Below are 21,681 nucleotides of genomic sequence, written 5' to 3'. Positions count from 1 at the left end.
AGACACTTTAATAAATGGATCACTAGTCACTTTAAACAATGCCACTTTAAATAGTGGTACTTTAATAATGTTTACATATCTTACATTACTCATATCACATGTATATACTGTATTTTATACCACCTACTGCCCCTTGCCTATGCCGCTCGGTCATCGCTCATCCATATACTTATATGTACATATTCTCATTCACCCCTTTAGATTTGTGTGTATTAGGTAGTTGTTGGGGAATTGTTAGATTACTTGTTAGATGTGTGTATTAGGTAGTTGTTGGGAATTGTTAGATTACTTGTTAGATATTACTGCACTGTTGGAACTAGAAGCACAACTATTTCGCTACACTCGCATTAACATCTGCTAACCATGTGTATGTGACCAATAAGATTTGATTTGACTGCTTCTCTAAACTTTGACCTACCAGCACCATCACCCACTATCCCCAAGGCATCTCAACTTACCCTGTCCCTATGCTCAACTTACCCCGTACCCAGTGTAAGTTGTGCCAAGAGACAACCTTTTTTTTTGGAAAGGCTATGTTTTCAAAAATGTTATGTTTACATGAATTCTGGTTATTTCCAAGGATACAAAACATCCTGAAATATATGTAGATATCTTTGTTAGGAATAATATAGTATTTCCCTTGATGTAGTGATGCTGAATGTAAAGACTTGCTCAACTTACCCCACTCTCCCTTACTATTGACACCTAAAGTACAAAGTTATCTAATGCATTCTGTTTTTGTTTGTTACAGTATGCTATGTTTGTTGAAGTTAGTCACTGTACGTGACGTTTTAGAATCTGTGTGTTGAAAGCATTTGAATAATGGTGCATCAATAGCTGGCAACTGTTCCACACTGCTTCGCCTGCCCAGATATTTTGTAATAATTAACTATGATTATAATAATGAGATCATCGTGCAAATTCGAGTTTCCAAACACAACTCAAGTCATTGGGATAAGTTGAGCCATTGTTTACATTCAGTTTCACTCCGTCAAGGTAAATATAGTATTCTTTCTAGCAAAGTTCAGCACCACTATATTCTTCAGGATGTTGTATATCCTTGTAAATAATCATAATCCATGTAAATATTACAGTTTTAGAAAACATAGCTTGTATAAAAAATATTTTAAAAACTGGGTATGTATGGTGTAAGTTGAGCCGCAGGAAAGTGGTAAGTAAAGCTGCCTAAAAAATTCTGTACTGAATAAATATTACCACTACCTTTTTAAAACCATGTCTGTCTTTATTTCCCAAACACGTATCAACAGAATTACAATCACTTTTTTCTCTTTAAATAATTTAAGCATATTTTAACACAGGCTAAATGCCTAACAAACACTTCTGTACTTTTTTAAAACACGTTTAACATAGGCAAGGCCCTGTTGTTACCTCATATCCCAGTGATAATGCCTTGCATTACGCATGAGAAGAAAACACTTCAATTTGCTCAACTAGCCATTGGCTCAACTTACCCCAAAACAAACATTGACTATATTAGCCCACACAACTACAAGGATGCACTTTCATGCTAGGTTTAGGACCTCATGTTGAAGCTTATCGAGACCAAAACTGATGTATAGAACAATCTGAAAATGATCTACTTTGGTTTAGATACAAGCATCATATAAACTCTAACACAATAAATTCATTTGACTTGGTGAAAATCCGTTTTTTGGACCTAACTTGCTTTTCCCATGTGGTTTCTTCCTTCACGTACACCATAAAATATTGGGTCAAATTATTAATTTTGTGTATGGTTTCCGAGAAACAAGGGTGGCTCAACTTACCCCTTTGGCTCAAATTACCACACTCTCCCCTCTACCTTGCGTGTAAGTGTCTCGAACAATTCCTTCCCTTCTTCCTTGAAGAAATCGCTATACTGACTCAATTTGTCAACAGGTTAAAACATTAAGGGTATTTTATAATATTTTTATCCAGAAATTGCATGGAGGCAACCACAAACGCGAGCTATAAAGCACAAATTGTATCAAAGATCTGTGAAATACATTAAATACGGTTAACCTATGACTAGTACAGTAGGCCACAAAAAGTAACACTACTCCAACGGATCATTGGATGTCAAAGTCTTGAGCTCCGGCTTGGACTTAACCTTGACCTCAACTTCCTGCAGCTCCGTCACACTATTCCCATCCCCCTCCTTCCCCTTCCCCGACCGCCCCAGCTTGAGTGGGGCTGAGGAACCACTCCGGCTGGACTTTGTGCTGCGGGTAAAGGAGGCAGAGGTCCCTCCCTCAATGTTGGTGCCCTCGAAGAGCTTGGCCATGAAGCTGAGGCCGGCCTGGCGGATGTGGGAGCTGCCAGCGAATACGTACAGTACAGGGTTCACGCTGCTGCTCAGGAAAGCGAGCGCTGTGGCGTTGGGACGGGCCACCGCGGCTGCTTTAAACAGAGTGTCGTTACCACCAAGTAGACCAATCACCTGAGAGAGAGAGAGAGAGAGAGAGAGAGAGAGAGAGAGAGAGAGAGAGAGAGAGAGAGAGGCAAAGAGTTGAGAGGTAGATACAAGAGAGACAGATAGGGCTTATACCTGTTATTATACCTGTATGACACACAACAAATGAACTGCTTCATAATGTGCAGTACCTTGAAATACATTGGCAAACTCTCATACCTGTAAGATGTTGACCACGTGGTAGGGCAGCCAGAAGAGAGCGAAGGTGCCGATGATGAGGAGGATGAGACGGTTTCCCCGTCCCTTGTGCTGGAACATGGCCCTGCGTAGTCCACAGATGACAGAGGTGTAGCAGACGATGATGAAAGTGAAGGGGAGGAAGAAGCCCAGGACGGTCTCAAACAGGTACTGGAACACCTGGTGACCCACACTTTTCCAGTGGTACGACATGCAGACGGTCACAGAGCTGTTCAAGTGCAGCTTCAGGTTACTAGGTATATATATATATAGATAGAGATAGAGAGAGAGAGAGAGAGAGAGAGAGAGAGAGAGAGAGAGAGAGAGAGAGAGAGAGAGAGAGAGAGAGAGAGAGAGAGAGAGAGAGAGAGAGAGATAGAGAGAGAGATAGAGGGAGAGATAGAGGGAGAGATAGAGGGAGAGATAGAGGGAGAGATAGAGACATTTTACAACATGAAGGAGACATGATGGGTCTCATGGATGTTCCCCAGGACCACAGTGTGTGACTTGAGGAATGCATAAGGACAAAAGAGAGAGAGAGAGTTTGTTTGATTGAGACAATGGGAGTGTTCCAGGTTGTCTTTATTGCAGCCATACTTCGCAGGTTATTAGAGAAGTGTTTAAGAGCTCGGGAACTACAGAAATAAACAGCCTGTAATGCAAACAAAAATCTTCAGATCAGTATTGAAGAATGATAAGCCTTTTTGTTCGTGTAAGTGTATTTTAATATTTCCTCTCTCTCATGCCTCTCCCATACACACAACCCATACACACAACCCATACAAACAGCCCCACCTGCGATAGAAGGCCATGGGCAGTGCAAAGACGAAAGCCAGCACCCAGATCCCCAGTAGAACGGCCATCAGGGTTTTCTTTGTCCTCATCCTCTGGGCCAGGAAGGGCCTTGCGACTGCCAGCCAGCGATCCAAGCTCATCAGCATGATCAGGTAGATGGACACGTTCATGTTGACACAGCACAGGTAGTGTACCAATTTACAGGCCACCGCCCCGAACTCCCAGCCTCGCCCGCCTGCCAGGAAGCGCAGGAAAAGCGGGGAGCTTAGCAACACCAACGCGTCGGCCACGGCGAGGTTTAAGACGAGCAGGCAGGTAACTGAACGATGCCTCACACGGCACAGCACCGACCACACAACAAACAGGTTACCGGGGAAACCGAAGACGAATGCTAGGACCAGGATGGAGATGCCGATCTGGTTTGATAGGTGAGAAAGGAGAGGAGGCGAGAGGAGAGGTGGAGGGGAGCTTGGGGGGCCAGCGGAGATGGAGAGGTCTGACGCCATTTTGGGAGGGAATTGAAGAATCTGTGGTTTGTAGATCTTCGGGATTAGCAGTCCTCACTACTGTTGAATAGAATGACCAGAGAAATAAGAATTAGAACACATGGTATGAAATATAGCTCTATGAATAGAAGAGAGAAAGACACAGAATGAGAGGACAACAATGGATATTACACAATTCCCAAAGAGAGTATCAATCAAATGTATCCATAAAACACTTTTTCATCAACATACAGTTGTCACAAAGTGCTTTATGGTTACCCAGCCTAGACCACAAAGAGCAAACAGAAGCTCTGCTTTTGCGTACTGGCATAGTTCAGTAAAGGCGTTTGCAGAAGTTGTACACATGGGGAAAACATTTTGTAGCCTAGGGTTTGTGAAAAATGTGGCCTTTATAAACGCATTTCATGCAATTCTACATAATTTTAAATCAAAATGACAGGCTACTTTGACACTAACAAACTAAGAATCTGAGATCAATAAAAACAAACTTGTCTTCAATACATCAATAGCCTAGACCTAGGTGTGTGGACACACATATTGTACAATACCAGGAGGAAATTACAGTCCTAGAAAAGCTTTCCAGTTTCACTCACTCACTGGCGATGTGCTCGTGGTAAAACGTATCTCTTGTTTTACTTGGTAAACAATGCTGTTTGCTCAATAGGTCTATTTGGAAGTTGAAAACTTGGTAGCCTACAGACAGAATAGTCTTCTCTTTTCAACAGAATCCATTTGCTTTCCAACCTGTATTTTTGCCGCGATTGTATCTGAAATATCAGTAAAGGCCTGTTTCGGCTGCATGACTGACAGATTTTCCGTGCATTCCCAACTGTAAACTGTTTTGGCTGCATGACTGACAGATTTGCCATGCAATCCCGACTGTAGGCATGCCTGGTGATTACCCTAGCTAGCAATGAGGTATCGGCCCAATTGATTGTATCAGCCCAGGAATCAGGTGTCAGACTCTGCCCGGAATCAAAATGAATGACTGCCCAGAATCCAGATTCTGGTAAGATGACGGCAAAGTCGGCTGAATTCCGGTAGACGGAAACGGCCCGATGTACTTGGGCCGTTTCCGTCTACCGGAATTCAGCCGACTTCCCCCAGAAGCGGCCCGATGCAAATTTAAATAAATGTATACCCGATTTAGTCATTTTAAATATTACCATTATACATTTTCTACATACAAAACTTCTTGTGTAGGAGGAAACACCATACACCTGGTGACCGTGTCAGCGTGCATGCGCCTGGCCCGCCATAGGAGTCGCTACAGCGCGATGGGACAAAGACATCCCGGCCGGCCGGCCAAACCCTCCCCTAACTCGGACGACGCTGGGCCAAATGTGTGTCGCCTCATGGGTCTCCCGGGCACGGCCGGCACGGGTCTCGACCCAGCATCTGTAATGCTTATCAATTGCCCTGCACAAAGTATCAAAATACTACACAGGACTCTTAAAGAATTTTATTTAAATGTTAATTCTATTTTTTTTTCTCACAGAAACAATGACAAAATATAGAAAAATAAATTATGAAATGTTAATTATATAAAGCAGCCCGTGTAATCATCTGCCAGAGAGTAGCCCCAATCATCCCGAGCCCCAAGTAATACATTTGGGCCAGATACCTCACACCGGAATCGGCCCGAGCTCAATCCCCGCATCCTAGCCATAAGTAATACTGCCGAAGGCGGCCCAGCCTCGGGCCACATGACGTCGGCCGAGTCTGACTCTCAGCCGAGTACCCCACCTCTCAGACGGAAGGAGTCAACTTGAATTAGCCAAATTTTTGCATTGCAAACAGTGGAAATCAGGGCTGCAACTTTTGTTTTATAAGTGGGGGGGTACATAATAATGCTAAAAATATATATACCTTTTTTTAGTGGGAAGATCAGCTTTAATATTGCAGATAGATTGTGGCTTCCATCAATGTAATTGTCCGCATCATTTCCAATCCCCCATATATTTTTTGGGTAAATATATACAGTAACAGTAACTGTCCAAACTTTTATATATTTTCCTTTATTATTTTTCTCTAACCCTACCATCCCTCCCCTACCTGGAGTAAACTAATGGACAACAACACTTAGGCTTCTACTTCCAGCCTATACATACTATATACATTTTACGGACACAGTATATTTTACAATAGTTATCTTTTGTTTGTTTTTAGTCCCATCCTTCAGCTCCACTCAACCCTTCCCATCTATCTGTGAACACCATCCAGTTTTACAATTTCTATTTGCCATATATTTTTTAAACTGCACTGTGATGTTTCACAAAAGTTCTGAACCTTTCTATTCTCATAGACTCAACATATTGTAAATAAAATAAAAACGTTTTTTGCTCAGAGTATTATTATATTATTGATCAATTCACTATGACTTTTTAAATCACCTAGCAGTGCTATTTTCAGAGGGGGACATAACTTGGCAGGGGTTTGGGGGCCCTCCCATTTTTTGGGGCATCTAAAGCACATTTCCTGCATTTCTACACAATCTAATACGACCCATGGCCCTTCTAGCCATCTCTATGTAGAACAAAAAGTAAGCAAAAATTCCCACAGTCATCAAGCTAGGTAAGTGATTGACTGAACTAGATCCATGATAATTCAATAATCAGTATTGTGTTGCACCTTTAACCAATAGCCTAACAAATGAACAACTCTTACAAATAAAGTACAAAGACAACTTTTGATTTTCTTTAAGACATCCTCTATAACAAATTTCAGCCAGACCGCCCAGCCAACCCGAGCCGCCTACACGCACAACACCACCAGTCTAGTCAATAACTCAGTTCTCTCCCCAACACAACTTTCTTCTCATCTTTTTTTTATATCTCAAGGGAAAGGTTTGGAAAATAAAAGCAGAATGAAAACACACATACACCTACACATTAAGACACAGAAACAGTGTACCCTCCATATAATTCATATCATAGGCCTAATAGTACTGTAGAGCTCTTTTCACTTGTACACAATAGCTGGGTCACCCCATCCTGCCCCTAAGGGTCCACCACCCTGCAGCGCCCCAACCCAACACACCCCAATCAGCTTTAGGATCTTAGTGAAACATTCATTATTGTTTTCAGAGGTGTGTTAGGCCAAGGGGCGAGTGACAACAGTAGAGCAGACCCCCAAGGCCAGGACTGAGCAGCCCAGCAGCTAGGGATTGCCTAAATCTCCTCTGACGTGGACATGTTTTCAATACAGACTCCTTTTGTCGTACAGTATTCCATATAAGGCATCCAAACCTTATGAAAGTTGCACAGTATACCTTAATCTTAAAACAAATCTAGTGATACTGTACATAACTTGACATTTGTTCCATACATTGTGGAAGGATAACCAACCTTCCAATTAATGGCAATGCATTTCTTAGCCGCTATAAATGCTTGGCTACACAGTGTCTTCAGACAACAGTCTCCAGTATTAACATTAGCAAACAAAGCAAACAAAAACAGGGAGAATCTGTAGACTTGCTGAGATTAAAGAACATACTCGTTGACAGATTTCAGCCAGCCTTCACAAGACCATAACATATGCAAATATGTCCCCTTTTTGTGTTTTACACCTCCAGCAGAATAATACAATTTCTGAGTGCATGACAGTCAGTTTCACTGGCATATAGTACATTCTATGGATGGTCTTAAACTGCAGTAATTTATGCGTGAGATTATATGAACATGACCGGGCATTCTAACAGATCTGTATTCTCTCATCATTACCAGAAGCGTCTCCCAGGTCTTCCTCGCATTTTTGTGTTGTGTCATCGGGAAAAGCCTCTATCAACCCTCGATACAGTTTGGAAATCAACTTTGGAAGTTTGTCAGACTGGCTTAAAATGGCATCTGGCTTGTCCAGTGTTTACTGGACAGAGAGAAGAAAGTGTTGTATCTCCTCACCTCTGTCACAGACTGGTCTTCCCTAGCTGCCTGGCTGCTGAGACTCCTGTCACCATCTGATCCTCCTGAAATGAGGCATGACAAAGAATTACCTTGGTGTACATTTATACATTGTATTACCCAAGAATAGAAACAATGGTTCAATAATTGAAATGACCATTATTCTCAGATCCCAGACTGTAGCTTTAAACGTAATCTGCTGTCCTGTAGCTACTGTAGGTCTACCCATCAATTCAAGATGGAACTTTGCATCATTCACTGAATATACTGCAAAATTCCCCTGAGCTCCGTAGACTGGTCTTCCCTGGCTGTCTGACACTACTGGGACCCCTGTCACCATCTGATCCCTTTAAGACATGATGAGCATAGCGTTGTGTACTGACTGCACTAGAGGGCTGCATTTCCGTGGCATGCCTGCAGGTCCCGATTTTTCATGCTGCAGGCGGGAGCGGGCGGTAAGACAACTACTTTGGTGATTAAAATATTTTTGTTGTCCCACAGATTATTTTGAAACGGTCCTCTTTCTGCTTTGTATACGTTAGCCTACCTACTGTACGAGTTAGCCTAAAAACACATTTTTTGCATTATTCATACATTCAGAATCCGGTGCTTCACCTTCAGTAGCCTACCTCTCCTAGTTGGGCATGAGAGTTCAAGTACGCCTAGTATGTGTAGTCTCGTTGAAATAGTAGGCTGCCTACATGGGTGGAGAATCACGTGTCAGTTAACTTGAATATGAAATGAACTTAAATACGATGAGACTGTAGTTTACTACAGTGTCTGCAAATAAATATTGATAATGAAAAGAAGTGGAGGGCACTCAACCAACGTGAGTAGAAGTGCAATCAACAAATTTAAATATGATTGAAAAGACACAACAGGCACATAGGTTAGTCTACTATGGTGAGCGAGCATTGTGCCTTTTCATTTTCAATAAGTATGGATCACCCATTAATTTGTCTCTGCCTGCAAATCGTCCTCCTAAAAAGGTAGGCATTAACCTATAGTACTATGCAAAACGTAGGAAGTGTAGCTTATTCATTCACCTCAGTCGAGAGGGGATGAAACATTAACTAACGTTACATGTCAGTTACAATATTAGCTCAGCACTGCGAATAAACACTAGTTTAATTTTTTCGGTCGAGTTAATAAGCAGTTACCTTGCCAGCGTAAGGCATATCAGTCAACTAAAGAGTAGCCAGTTTCTGTTCCTTTTACAACTCGGTGAAAGAGCGCAACGCGTACACTGAACTATACCCAACGCTCCTGTGCTGGTCCAGCCAGCCTTCCAGAAGCTTTGCCTTCACACAGCCTGGCAGCCCACTCTGTGGTGTCCACGTGGTCTTAAATCCAGTCGGATAAACACTCCAAACAGCCTACCCGGCCGCTCGGAGGCATCCGCATGGTCCTAAAGCACACCGTTGCCTTGTTTTATATCACATTCCAATGATAAAACTGTCACTTGTCCCCCATGAAAGTTGCACCCCTGGTGGAAATGATTTTTCATGCCATCAGAGTTAAGGATCCTGGCAAATAGGTTCCGGAATGAAACAGTTCCGGATCCTGTTCCGGCAAGATCTGGTTCCAAATAAGCACTGGACAAAGGCCAGAGGGACTTGTTTACAGCTAGGTCCCTGTGGCTGTATTTCCATTCAGCATTGATAGGCATGCAAAGATCATGTACTTATCTTCAACACATCATCACATACAGCCATACACGCACATGGACATCACATCGTCACAAACAAGGGAAAATAAAACACACCTCCCCTCCGAAACGTTTCATTCTGGACACTATACACAATGTTTGTATCAACAAATATAAAAAAATTATATTGGCTTTACACTTCACAACGCTGACCTTTATGAGCTGGTTCACTTGTGGAGTTATCTTCGTTTTACCATTGATCTTCTCAGAGCAAATCCACAGGAAGTGCATTTGTTGGCTATTTTGTAAATGTTTTATCTGTCCGTCTATCTGACTGCCCGTCCGTCCATTTGCCTCCACGTCTCAGTCTTCCTTCTCTCCTCACTCTTGTACTCCTTCTGCCATTATTGCATCATGTTCTTGAACGCAAGAGAGGGGAAGCACTGGGGATATGATATCGCCAAAAATAAGGAAGGAAGTCTGCGATCACCCCATTTGGCCATGTTCAAATGCGATGATATCCTTCTGTTCCAACCTGGTCATTTATGTTGACACATCCTATTGCATTAAGCATATGCAATAACGTAACGTGTCATATATACGTCATACTGTTAAATATCCATCCGTCATTGTTGTCTGTTGTCTGCCTTGCTGACCTGCTTGCTCTCTTCATTTCCCTGTCACCATCCCACCGGGCACACAATGGGTGAATCAACATTTGTTCCATATAATTTCAATTAAATTACATTGAACCAACATGAAATAGACGTTGAATTGATGTCGGTGGGATATTTCAAGTTGGTGGGAATTTAGAAGAATGTGGGGTTCCCTGTGTGGTGGGAGAGGGGGACCTGCTTTGATACTGCTATGCAATGAGATGTTTTACTTTGTTGGCATTGGAATTTTGCTACAGTTGAAGTCAGAAGTTTACATACACTTAGGTTGGAGTCATTAAAACTCGTTTTTCAACCACCCCACAAAGTTCTTGTTAACAAACTATAGTTTTGGCAAGTCGCTTAGGACATCTAATTTGTACATGACAAGTAATTTTTCCAACAATTGTTTTACAGACAGATTATTTCACTTATAATTCACTGTATCACAATTCCAGTGGGCCAGAGGTTTACATACACTAAGTTGACTGTGCCTTTAAACAGCTTGGAAAAATCCAGAAAATGTCATGGCTTTAGAAGCTTCTGATAGGTTAGTTGACATAATTTGAGTTAATTGGAGGTGTACCTGTGGATGCATTTCAAGGCCTACCTTCAAACGCAGTGCCTCTTTGCTTAACATCATGGGAAAATCAAAAGAAATCACCCAAGACCTCATAGAAAATTGTAGACCTCCACAAGTCTGGTTCATCCTTGGAAGCAACTTCCAAACGCCTGAAGGTACCACATTCATCTGTACAAACAATAGTACGCAAGTATAAACACCATGGGACCACGCAGCCGTCATACCGCTCAGGTAGGCGTTCTGTCTACTAGAGATGAACGTACTTTGGTGCGAAAAGTGCAAATCAATCCCAGAACAACAGCAAAGGACCTTGTGAAGACGCCCGAGGAAACAGGTACAAAAGTATCTATATCCACAGTAAAACAAGTCCTATATCGACATAACCTGAAAGGCCGCTCAGCAAGGAAGAAGCCACTGCTCAAAAACTGCCATAAAAAAGCCAGACTACGGTTTGCAACTGCACATGGGGACAAAGATTGTACTTTTTGGAAAATGTCCTCTGGTCTGATGAAACAAAAATAGAACTGTTTGGCCATAATGACTATCGTTATGTTAGGAGGAAAAAAGGGGGGCTTGCGAGCCAAAGAACACAATCCCAACCGTGAAGCACGGGGGTGGCAGCATCATGTTGTGGGGGTGCTTTGCTGCAGGAGGGACTGGTGCACTTCACAAAATAGATGGCATCATGAGGATGGAAAATGATGTGGATATATTGAAGCAACATCTCAAGACATCAGTCAGGAAGTTAAAGCTTGGTCGCAAATGGGTCTTCCAACTGGACAATGACCCCAAGCACACTTCCAAAGTTGTTGCAAAATGGCTTAAGGACAACAAAGTCAAGGTATTGGAGTGGCCATCACAAAGCCCTGACCTCAATCCCATATAAAATTAGTGGGCAGAACTGAAAAAGCGTGTGCGAGCAAGGAGACCTACAAACCTGACTCAGTTACACCAGCTCTGTCAGGAGGAATGGGACAAAATTCACCCAACTTATTGTGGGAAGCTTGTGGAAGGCTACCCGAAACGTTTGACCCAAGTTACACAATTTAAAGGCAATGCTACCAAAAACGAATTGAGTGTATGTAAACTTCTGACCCACTGGGAATGTGATGAAAGAAATAAAAGCTGAAATAAATCATTCTCTCTACTATTATTCTGACATTTCACATTCTTAAAATAAAGTGGTGATCCTAACTGACCTAAGACAGGGAATTTTTACTCGGATTAAATGTCAGGAATTGTGAAAAAATGAGTTGAAATGTATTTGGCTGTGTATGTACATTTCCGACTTCAACTGTATGTATGACAAATAGCTAAATTGTGCCCAAAAAATAAAAAAAAAATCATCTCTCTCCATCATGTAATATTTCTGACAGTCCTCTCCTTTTCCCCCATGAGCTGATTAATTACACACCACACACACATTCAAGTTTTAGGGAGGAAATAGCATGTTGGGTTGTGATCCGGCAACAGATTATATACGAACAGTTGATGATTGAAGTCTATGTGCTGTCTATTTGGTTGAACTACAACTGAAGTAGAGTTAAATATTTACAGTATGTTGATGCTGTGTGAATTTGTAAATGTAGCCAATATATGAGAACTCTATTTCTCAAATGACGTCATATCCTCCATAGCACACCACTTGAGGCAGCTGATCATTTAAGATCAAGACACTGTTTTGCCCAACACCTTCCCCTTTTTCTCTGATCACCATGTATCTGTGACAGCATGCGAGAGAGAGAGAGAGAGAGAGAGAGAGAGAGAGAGAGAGAGAGAGAGAGAGAGAGAGAGAGAGAGAGAGAGAGAGAGAGAGAGAAAAGAGAGGCACAAGAGAGAGTCAGAGCGAGAAGGAGAGAGAGAGACTACAGAGTATTGTGTATATTTATGTTGTGTATAATGTCTATATATAGACATTATCTGGTTGCTGTTTGACTCATCAGATACTTCCATGCATGTCTGTGGCCTGTTAGCTGTTAGTGTGTGTGTGAACCTGTGGAACAGGTTACAATATGACAGGTTACAACATGAGGCCAAATATGCCCAATAAATATTACACACGAATGAGACGCTGAAGAGATAAGAGGTATTTCATTATTTGCAGCATTTTTATGAATTATACCTTGTAAATCTTTTAAAATTGACTTTTAAGTTTTAAGGAATTGAACAGCATGGATTGTGTGTCGCTGATATGTTTCTTTATGCATGTTGATGAATTTTGATGCTATTTTGCATAAAGTGTATGCAAACACACTATCACAGCTTATTGTGAAATAGACACAAATGACTTATTCGAAATTCATGACAGGTACATGAAAAAGTGCACTATTCCATGTGTGTTACATGATTTTCATCACAACACATTTCATGTGTATTACACTATTTTCACAACGCATGAGTACATTACACAAATTCCAATTTGTTAGCTAGGCTGCTAACGTTAGCTAGGCTGCTAACGTTAGCTAGGCTGCTAACGTTAGCTAGGCTAGGGGTTAAGGTTAGGGTTAGGGATTAAAGTCAGTGTTAGGTTTTGGGGGTTAAGGTTAGCGTCAGATAACATGATAGCTAAGTAGTTAAATGGTTAAGGTTAGGTTAAAGGGTTAAGGTTAGGGTTAGTGGAAGGGTTTGCAAAGTAGTTACAAAGTTGCTAATTAGCTCAAATGTAATAGTTGTCTAATGTTGAGATACAATCCCGTAACCTTCGGGTTGCTAGACTTTCATGTTATATCCCCACCCATCCTCCCCGACCAACCTCCTTTCCTGTCTGTCTTAAGTAACCTACTGTCTTTATCTGTGATTGAAATTCACTACAAAATGTACTGCTGACAAATACATTTCACAATAATCTGACACAGGGTTGCTAAACAACGAATCAAGCAACTTCCTCTTTCTCGATGAGAAAATCATCTATTTCCTCACCACTTGTTTTACGTCTCTCTCTGTCTGTCTCGCTCTCTGTCTCTCTTTCTCAATTCTGTCGCTCTTTCTCAATTCCGACTCTCAGGATGGAATCCACAGCAGGGAATACCACCACCTACTTCTCTACCAACTCATCTGCTCCCAACCCATCCATCCCTTATTCTGTTGGAATCTCCTTTCTCCTGGTTGCTATGGCCATTGGTCTTCCCGGAAATCTCCTAGTGGTTTGGACCATACTATTCCGCCTGAGTCGCCGTTCCATCGCGTCCCTCTTGATCCTCCAGCTATCGGCCGCTGACGCACTCGTGCTGCTCTCTGCACCCTTCTTCATTCACCAGCTCTTCAAGGTCAGAATCTGGGAGTTTGGAGAGATAATGTGTAAGCTCCTGCATTACGTCTGTGGCGTCAACATGTACCTCAGCATCCTATTGATTACCTTGATGGGCGTCGACCGACTCCTTGGCGTGCTACACCCCTTCTGGTCCCAGCGCGTCCGGACGAAGTCAAGGCTCTTTCCTATCATGGGTGTGGTGTGGGCGCTGGCTATGGTGCTGCCCACTCCTCAGCTTGTGTACCGACAGGTCCGAAAGGGGGAGTGTACCACGCATCACCCCGGGCCCGCCCACCAGGTAACTTTACTGACAGAATATTCCTTCATACATCTTGTTATTTTGGTGTTGTACAGTATATTAGTATTGTACACCACATTATTTCATATTGTTTCATCCGTTTTCCATAAAACATATTGTAGATTTTTTAAATTCTATATGTATATTTATTCTAAATAGATGTGGATATAGCTAAAACAATTGATCAATCTGTCAACATTGTTTTTGATACATTTATTTGTAACAGACCAGAACTGCAATTTAAGTAGATAAAATATGTAATTACACTCTTACTAAAACGTAACCCCATGTGGGCTTGGCATCCTGAAGACATTTTAATAATGAAATCAAATCGTTTCTGGTCCTATCCTCTCTACCAGGTGTTCCACTATTCCCTAGAAACAGTTACTGCGTTCCTGGTCCCCTTCAGCATCATGACGTTCTGCTACTTACGCATCGCTCATACCTTAGCGTCCAGCCGTGTCCACTGGCACCACCGCTCCTACAGGAAGACCAACCGCCTCATCGCACTGATAGTCGTGACTTTCGCCCTCTTGTGGGCTCCGTACCACCTGGTCAACATCCTGCAAGTGGGCATATATATTACAAAGGGTCTTGAATACTTATGTAAATAAAGTATCTGTTTTTTTAACTTGTAATAAATGAGCAAAATTAAACATTAAAAACCGTTTTCGCTTTGTCGTTATGGGTATTGTGTGTAGATTGATGAGGAACATTTTTTATTTAACACATTTTGAATTCAGGCGGTATAACAACTAAACATGGAATAAGTCAAGGGGTATGGATACTTTTTGAAGGCCCTGTATATACAGTACGTACATACAGTGCCTTCAAAAAGTATCCATACCCCTTGACTTATTCCACGTTTAGTTGTTTTACAGCCTGAATTCAAAATGGATTTAAAAAAGTATAATAATAACCCATCGACGCACAATAACCCATTATGACAAAGTGAAAAAATGCTTTCAGAAATGTTTAGCAAATGTATTGAAAATGAAACACAGAAATATCTACATAAGTATTCACACCGGAGTCAATACTTTGCACAAGCACCTTTGGCAGCAAATTTTTTTTTTTTACACTGAAAACTCCCCGGTCCTTAATTAACGATTACAAGCATATCCATAACATGATGCAAAGAGTGGTACTCAGTAATGTGTCGTATTATTCAGGACAAAAAGCTAATTGCTTTGCCACGTTTTTCACTGTATTACTTTAGTGCCTTGTTGCAAACAGCATATGTTTTGGAATATTTTGTACAGACTCCTTTTCATTTTGCCAATCAGGTTAGAATTGTTGAGTAACTACAATGCTGTTGATCCATCCTCAGTTTTATCGTATCACAGCCATTAAACTCTGTAACTATTTTAAAGTCACCATTGGAGGCCTCCCGAGTGGCACAGCGGTCTAAGGCGTCACTACAGACCCAAGTTCGATCCCGGGCTGTATCACAACCGGCCGTGATCGGGAGTCCCATAGGACGGCGCACAATTGGCCCAGCGTCGTCAGGGTTAGGGGAGGGTTTGGCTGGGGGGGCTTTACTTCGCTCATTGCGCTCTAGCGACTCCTTGTGGGGGGGCAGGTGCATGCAGGCTGACCTCAGTAGTCAGGTGAACAGTGTTTTCTCTGACACATTGGTGCGGCTGGCTTCCGGTTTAAGCGTGCAGGTGTTAAGAAGCACGGTTTGGCGGGTCATGTTTCAGAGGAATCATGACTCGACCTTTGCCTCCTGAGCCCGTTGGGGAGTTGCAGCGATGAGACATGATCGAAATTGGGGATAAAAATGGCATTAAAACACAAATTTACTGTTTGTAGACATAGTTCAAGTTCATAATGAAACTTATGATTCCTTGTTTCAGGTGGGGGCCGTTCTCTCCGGGTCTTCCACGGATTTGCTGTTGTTCTGTCTGAGAGCTAGGACAGTGGTCATAGCTGTAGCTTACCTCAGCAGTGCTGTCAACCCTCTGCTCTATGCCATGGCCGGCTCCTGCTCTGGCTCCTCCCTCACAATCTATGGCTCATCCTCCAGGTGTGTGGGGGGCATGGCACAGCTGCTTGAGGGGATGGCCTCCAACATGGACAGGATGGCCTCCAACATGAGAGCAAAGCATGATGGTAGCGGTAGAGAGAAAGAGAAGGAGGACTGGGGAGGTGGGAAACCAGAGGGAGAGGTAGAAGAGATGACAATGGTTCCAGGGAAAAGAGAGGTGGAGAAGGAGGATGAGGAGGCAGAACAAGAAAAAGAGATGACAATAGTTCCAGGGGGGAAAAAGGAGGAGGAGGGAAACTAATTTCCTGAAGGCAAAGAAATGACTGGACTGATTGTGAAGGTCCTGCATGCTATTGCTTGCCAGCCGGTCATGACTCTTCTGATAGCTGTCTTGTTGTGAATGTCGATCTCACCTCTAAGAGTTTCCTAATCAATCAACGGCAGCCATATCTTCTCTGAGAAAAGTGTTTTTAATTTTCTTGCACTGGCACACAAACACAACATGTCTTAATGCTTTTGATCAAATAAATGTGGTAAACAATTATACAAATATTGGTAACACTTTACATTATACAGTGCTCTTTTTACTCTGTAACAATTTGGTATTGTACTGTACTTACAGCAGTAAAACACATGTGCACACACACACACACACACACACACACACAAAAGCAGAGAAGGTGAGACAGTCAGACAGACAAAGCATACTGTAAAGACAATTGACTAAATTCACTCCACCACCCACTGAGCTTGAATCACCACCTCTAAAAACAGAGATATGGTTCAGTCAGTCGGTAAGTCAGTCATGAACCATTAGGAAACATGACTTGCACATCTAGTGGCCAACCATGCGAACTACAGGAAACTACATTCCCTCCAAAACAGCTTCAGCAATAGCATCCAACTCATTCATCTTCCAGTCAATATGGCCCAGTTTCCGACAAGAGTTAAGCGTGTGTAAATGGAACTTTATTCCTTTTTTAAAATGCGTTTTCCTCTCTACGCGTATTCTAACCTTAAGCACGAGAATAGTATGCTATTCATCCACTATTCGTTCGAGGTGGAGACCGAATAAATGAAGGTGAGGCAGAGGAGTGTCTACAGATACCTCCTATTCTGACCTTGACTTAATTCCCTAATAACTCCACCACCTTTACACGAGGAAACCATGAATAAGGTCTAGCGAACCTACCGGTTCAAAGTGGAAAAAGCATCTACTTAATTTGTTCCAATAGAAATAACACCATTTCTCCATGCGCTGTAATTTACAACTTGATCATATCTATTGATAAGAGCTAGGGAAATGAGTAATCCGGTTTGAGAAGGGGATTGTAAATACACATAGTAATTGTTTTAGATCATTTCCCCTTATGATTTCCTTATGTGAAACCAGACATATGTAAGCAAACTGAAAGTCATATCAGCATGACATGTACTGTATTGCACAGTGAAATAGGATATAAACAGACATGCAGTTATTCAGAATTCTAATTGTGTGCACTCATAATTTGCAAAGATGAAAATTGGAGACCAGAGCTATAGTAAAACCCCATTGAATGAAAACTCCAAGAGAAAATCTGTTGCCCAGCTTATGGGAGGGTTTTCAGCAGTTGAATGCAATTTATTCAGAGTGCGAAAGGTAGCCACACCTGCAGAGCCCTTTACACAACTAAGTAAGTCTGAATGCCAAACACTGAAAAGTGCATAGGAAAGGCATGCATAGGAAAAGCATGCATAGGAAAGGCATGCATAGGAAAGGCATAAATTCCTAAGTCTGAATCGGGCCCATAATTAAGCGTGTGTAAATGGAATTGCTTTTTTATGCACTTTTCTCTCTATGCGTATTCTGACCTTGAACTTAAGCATGAGAATAGCATGCTATTCACCTGCTATTAATTTGGGGTGGAGACCGAATAAATTAAGGTAATAATTCCAACACCTTTAGCGTGAGGAAACCATGAATAAGGAAAAAAGTGTGAAAAGCATCTACTTAATTTTTGTCTAATTTACAACTTGATAAGAGCTATTGGGAAGAGCTAGGTAAATGAGTAATCCCTTTGGATAATGGATAAATGACACTTGTTTTAGATATATTTTATCTTATAATTGCTGGAGGCATATGTGAAACCAGTCAAATGGTAGAAAACTGAAGCATATTAACTTTCCCACAGTGACGTTGATGAAATGCTGTGCCATTAGGCAGAATTTAAATTGTACGGTCTTACCTTGCTGGGATGGGCACTCTCGAATGTCTTGATCATAGGCTACCCCGACCTTCTCTGTTTCCTATTTCTATCATGTTAAATATTAGCCACTATCAGCATCAATCGTCAGTAGGCCTAATAACAGCACATATTCAACTGCCAATTTACTGTTAGTTCCCTTCAGTTGGTATAGTCTACATTATCGTTCCATTTAATTACATTATTTCGTTAACCTTCATTTGCTTCCTCTGTAAACGCCATCGCGGGCATGTGGTTGTTGGTGAGGATCATTAGTAACAGTTATTATATATATTTTTTTAAAGACATAGCTAATTCAATCGTTATGGAGAGGAGCACAGACCAAACGTAACAGTTTGAACACAACGCATGGTGCAATACTTGGATGTGTCGTCACACTATTCTCCCTATTATAATTCTTTGTTCACTAATCATCCAAAATTACCATGAGTTAAAGATCTGAACGTGGCAATTTTCTGAATGAATCAAACCCATTTTCTTCCTCCAAACAGTTTTCTATGATTCAGAAATAATTTCCTAACCCTAACTAATCTAAAAGATCAGAGTATTTTAAAATCTACCACTTGGTGCTGAAACTGAGATGAGTATGCATATATATATTTAGATGGCTTTCTTTAATTGATCCCTAATATTCTGAACCGATTCTCTTGATATATTGTATTGAGTCTGTTAACAAAATTCAAACTAAAAGGTACGCCGTATTTAAAGGGATGGCTAAATAAATGTACAGAAAACACTATTGAATGAAAACTCCACGAGAAAATCTGTTGGCCAGTAAGTGAGAGGGTTTTCAGCAGGTGAATGACATTTCTTCAGCGCGCGTAAGGGAACCACTCCTGCAAAGCCCGTTACTCACCTTCATAAGGTAAGTGTGAATACCAACTACTGAGAAATGTGTAGGAGAGGTGTGCAAAAGAAAGGCATCATTTCCTAAGTCGGAATCGGGCCCGGCTTGCCATTCTTAACAGATTTCACACAGACGGGACTCATGACATTGGAGCTGGTTGTCGACTCTAGGTCTCCCTCCTTTTCCTTCAGTCCGACCTCCTTTGCATCCCCGTCTCTCTCTCGGCTATTCTGGCTGTTCTGTCGGCTCTTCCTTGTCCCAGAGTCCTGCGCCGTGCCCTCGAACAAGCGGGCCATGAAGGCAAACCCGTCCCGCCTGATGTAGGACTTGCCAACAAAAGTGTAGAGGACAGGGTTGGCACAGCTGCTGATGAAGGCCAGGGCTGAGGTGACCGCACGGCTGGTCTGCCAAATAGAGTCAAGCCTTGGGGAGGGAGTGAGAGGAATGGAGGGACGGAGATACAGAGGGGGGGGGGGGGGGGAGAGATACGGAGGACTGTAAACGGGTTGCAATGAATTTGACAGTAACTTACAGCCAACTCGTTGGCAAGCAAAATTAGGTTGTTTTTTAAAAAACAAATTTGATCAGTCACATGCTTCGTAAACAACAGGTGTAGACTAACAGTGAAATGATTACTTACGGGCCCTTTCCAACAATGCAGAGAGAAAGAAAATAGAGAAATAATGAGTAACGGTAACTTGGCTATATACATAATGTACCAATATCGAGTCAATGTGAAGGGGTACATGGTAATTGAGGTCAATACTGTATGTACATATAACTAGGATCAAAGTGACAGATAGCAAACAGTAGCAGCAGCGTACGTGATGAGTCAAAAAGGTTAGTGCAAAAAGGGTCAAAGCAGATAGTTAAATAGTTAAACAAATAGCTACATAGACTAACTATTTAGCAGTCTTATGGCTTGGGAGTAGAAGCTGTTAAGGGTCCTGTTGGTGCATCGGTACCGCTAGCCTTGCATTAGCAAAGAGAACAGTATATTAGTATTTGGTAGCATTGCCTTTAAATTGTTTAACTTGGGTCAAACGTTTCGGGTAGCCTTCCACAAGCTTCCCACAATAAGTTGGGTGAATTTTGGCCCATTCCTCCTGACAGAGCTGGTGTAACTGAGTCAGGTTTGTAGGTCTCCTTGCTCGCACACGCCTTTTCAGTTCTGCCCACTAATTTTCTATGGGATTGAGGTCAGGGCTTTGTGATGGCCACTCCAATACCTTGACTTTGTTGTCCTTAAGCCATTTTGCAACAACTTTGGAAGTGTGCTTGGGGTCATTGTCCAGTTGGAAGACTCATTTGCGACCAAGCTTTAACTTGCTGACTGATGTCTTGAGATGTTGCTTCAATATAGCCACATCATTTTTTCATCCTCATGACGCCATATAATTTGTGAAGTGCACCAGTCCCACCTGCAGCAAAGCACCCCCACAACATGATGCTGCTACCCCCGTGCTTCACGGTTGGGATGGTGTTCTTCGGCTTGCAAGCCTCCCCCTTTTTCCTCCAAACATAACGATGGTCATTATGGCCAAACAGTTCTATTTTTGTTTCATCAGACCAGAGGACATTTCTCCAAAAAGTACGATCTTTGTCCCCATGTGCAGTTGCAAACTGTAGTGTTCTTTATAGCGGGTTTGGAGCAGTGGCTTCTTTCTTGCTGAGCGGCCTTTCAGGTTATGTCGATATAGGACTCGTTTTACTGTGGATATAGATACTTTTGTACCTGTTTCATCCAGCATCTTCATAAGGTACTTTGCTGTTGTTCTGGGATTGATTTGCACTTTTTGCACCAAAGTACGTTCATCTCTAGGAGACAGAACACCTCTCCTTCCTGAGCGGTATGACGGCTGCGTGGTCCCATGGTGTTTATACTTGCGGACTATTGTTTGTGCAGATGAAAGTGGTACCTTCAGACGTTTGGAAATTGCTCCAAAGGTTGAACCAGACTTGTGGAGGTCTACAATTTTTTTGGTGGCGGTCTTGGCGTATTTCTTCTGATTTTCCCATGATGTCAAGCAAAGAGGCACTGAGTTTGAAGGTAGGCCTTGAAATACATTCACAGGTATGCCTCCAATTGACACAAATGATGTCAATTAGCCCATCAGAAGCTTCTAAAGCCATGGTATCATTTTCTGGAATTTTCCAAGCTGTTTAAAAGCACAGTCAACTTACTGTATGTCATTTTCTGGCCCACTGAAAATGTGATACAGTGAATTATAAGTGAAATAATCTGTCTGTAAACAATTGTTGGAAAAATTACTTGTGTCTTGCACAAGGTAGATGTCCTAACCGACTTGCCAAAACTAT

General features: G+C 42.0%; 3 protein-coding genes across 6 annotated transcripts in view; 1 reads left to right on the top strand and 2 right to left on the bottom strand.

Moving 5' to 3' along the window:
- Nucleotides 1-1,222: 1,222 nt before the first annotated feature.
- Nucleotides 1,223-9,924, bottom strand: LOC139534365 (leukotriene B4 receptor 1-like). 2 transcript variants are annotated; one of them, XM_071333462.1, is made up of 5 exons: nucleotides 9,712-9,924; nucleotides 7,851-7,915; nucleotides 3,446-4,011; nucleotides 2,633-2,903; nucleotides 1,223-2,440 (listed from the first exon to the last, which is right to left on the bottom strand). In XM_071333462.1, the coding sequence occupies exons 3-5, from the start codon at nucleotides 3,949-3,951 to the stop codon at nucleotides 2,057-2,059; spliced, it is 1,161 nt and encodes a 386-aa protein (XP_071189563.1). In that variant the 5' UTR covers nucleotides 3,952-4,011; nucleotides 7,851-7,915; nucleotides 9,712-9,924; the 3' UTR covers nucleotides 1,223-2,056. The 2 variants fall into 2 exon arrangements, with proteins under 2 accessions (XP_071189563.1, XP_071189564.1); XM_071333463.1 differs by lacking the exon at nucleotides 7,851-7,915.
- A 221-nt stretch (nucleotides 9,925-10,145) lies between these two features.
- LOC139534364 (leukotriene B4 receptor 1-like) lies at nucleotides 10,146-16,822 on the top strand. 3 transcript variants are annotated; one of them, XM_071333459.1, is made up of 4 exons: nucleotides 10,146-10,204; nucleotides 13,739-14,282; nucleotides 14,642-14,851; nucleotides 16,142-16,822. In XM_071333459.1, the coding sequence occupies exons 2-4, from the start codon at nucleotides 13,740-13,742 to the stop codon at nucleotides 16,571-16,573; spliced, it is 1,185 nt and encodes a 394-aa protein (XP_071189560.1). In that variant the 5' UTR covers nucleotides 10,146-10,204; nucleotide 13,739; the 3' UTR covers nucleotides 16,574-16,822. The 3 variants fall into 3 exon arrangements, with proteins under 3 accessions (XP_071189560.1, XP_071189561.1, XP_071189562.1); XM_071333460.1 differs by lacking the exon at nucleotides 10,146-10,204 and adding an exon at nucleotides 12,732-12,820; XM_071333461.1 differs by lacking the exons at nucleotides 10,146-10,204; nucleotides 14,642-14,851 and adding an exon at nucleotides 12,792-12,820.
- Nucleotides 16,724-21,681, bottom strand: part of LOC139534363 (leukotriene B4 receptor 2-like) — a 23,916-nt gene continuing 18,958 nt past the window's right edge. The window contains exon 7 of the mRNA XM_071333458.1: nucleotides 16,724-19,785. Within this exon, the coding sequence (XP_071189559.1) occupies nucleotides 19,446-19,785 (340 nt within the window). The 3' untranslated portion in view covers nucleotides 16,724-19,445. The remainder of the gene's footprint in view (nucleotides 19,786-21,681) is intronic.

Source organism: Salvelinus alpinus, chromosome 11, assembly GCF_045679555.1.
Source record: "Salvelinus alpinus chromosome 11, SLU_Salpinus.1, whole genome shotgun sequence".
Taxonomy (NCBI): domain Eukaryota; kingdom Metazoa; phylum Chordata; class Actinopteri; order Salmoniformes; family Salmonidae; genus Salvelinus; species Salvelinus alpinus.
The sequence above is the reverse complement of the archived record's forward strand: the minus strand, read 5'-3'. Positions and strand labels throughout refer to the sequence as shown.

Bases quoted from the DNA above. Each gene is read 5' to 3' on its own strand.
- LOC139534365 (XM_071333462.1), bottom strand. From the start codon at position 3,951: ATGGCGTCAGACCTCTCCATCTCCGCTGGCCCCCCAAGCTCCCCTCCA. The intron at 2,904-3,445 runs GTGGGGCTGTTT...ATATATACCTAG, and splicing joins CCCATGGCCTTCTATCGCAG to TAACCTGAAGCTGCACTTGA. The intron at 2,441-2,632 runs GTATGAGAGTTT...TCTCTCTCTCAG, and splicing joins ACGTGGTCAACATCTTACAG to GTGATTGGTCTACTTGGTGG.
- LOC139534364 (XM_071333459.1), top strand. From the start codon at position 13,740: ATGGAATCCACAGCAGGGAATACCACCACCTACTTCTCTACCAACTCA. The intron at 14,283-14,641 runs GTAACTTTACTG...CCTCTCTACCAG, and splicing joins ACCCCGGGCCCGCCCACCAG to GTGTTCCACTATTCCCTAGA. The intron at 14,852-16,141 runs GTGGGCATATAT...TCCTTGTTTCAG, and splicing joins ACCTGGTCAACATCCTGCAA to GTGGGGGCCGTTCTCTCCGG.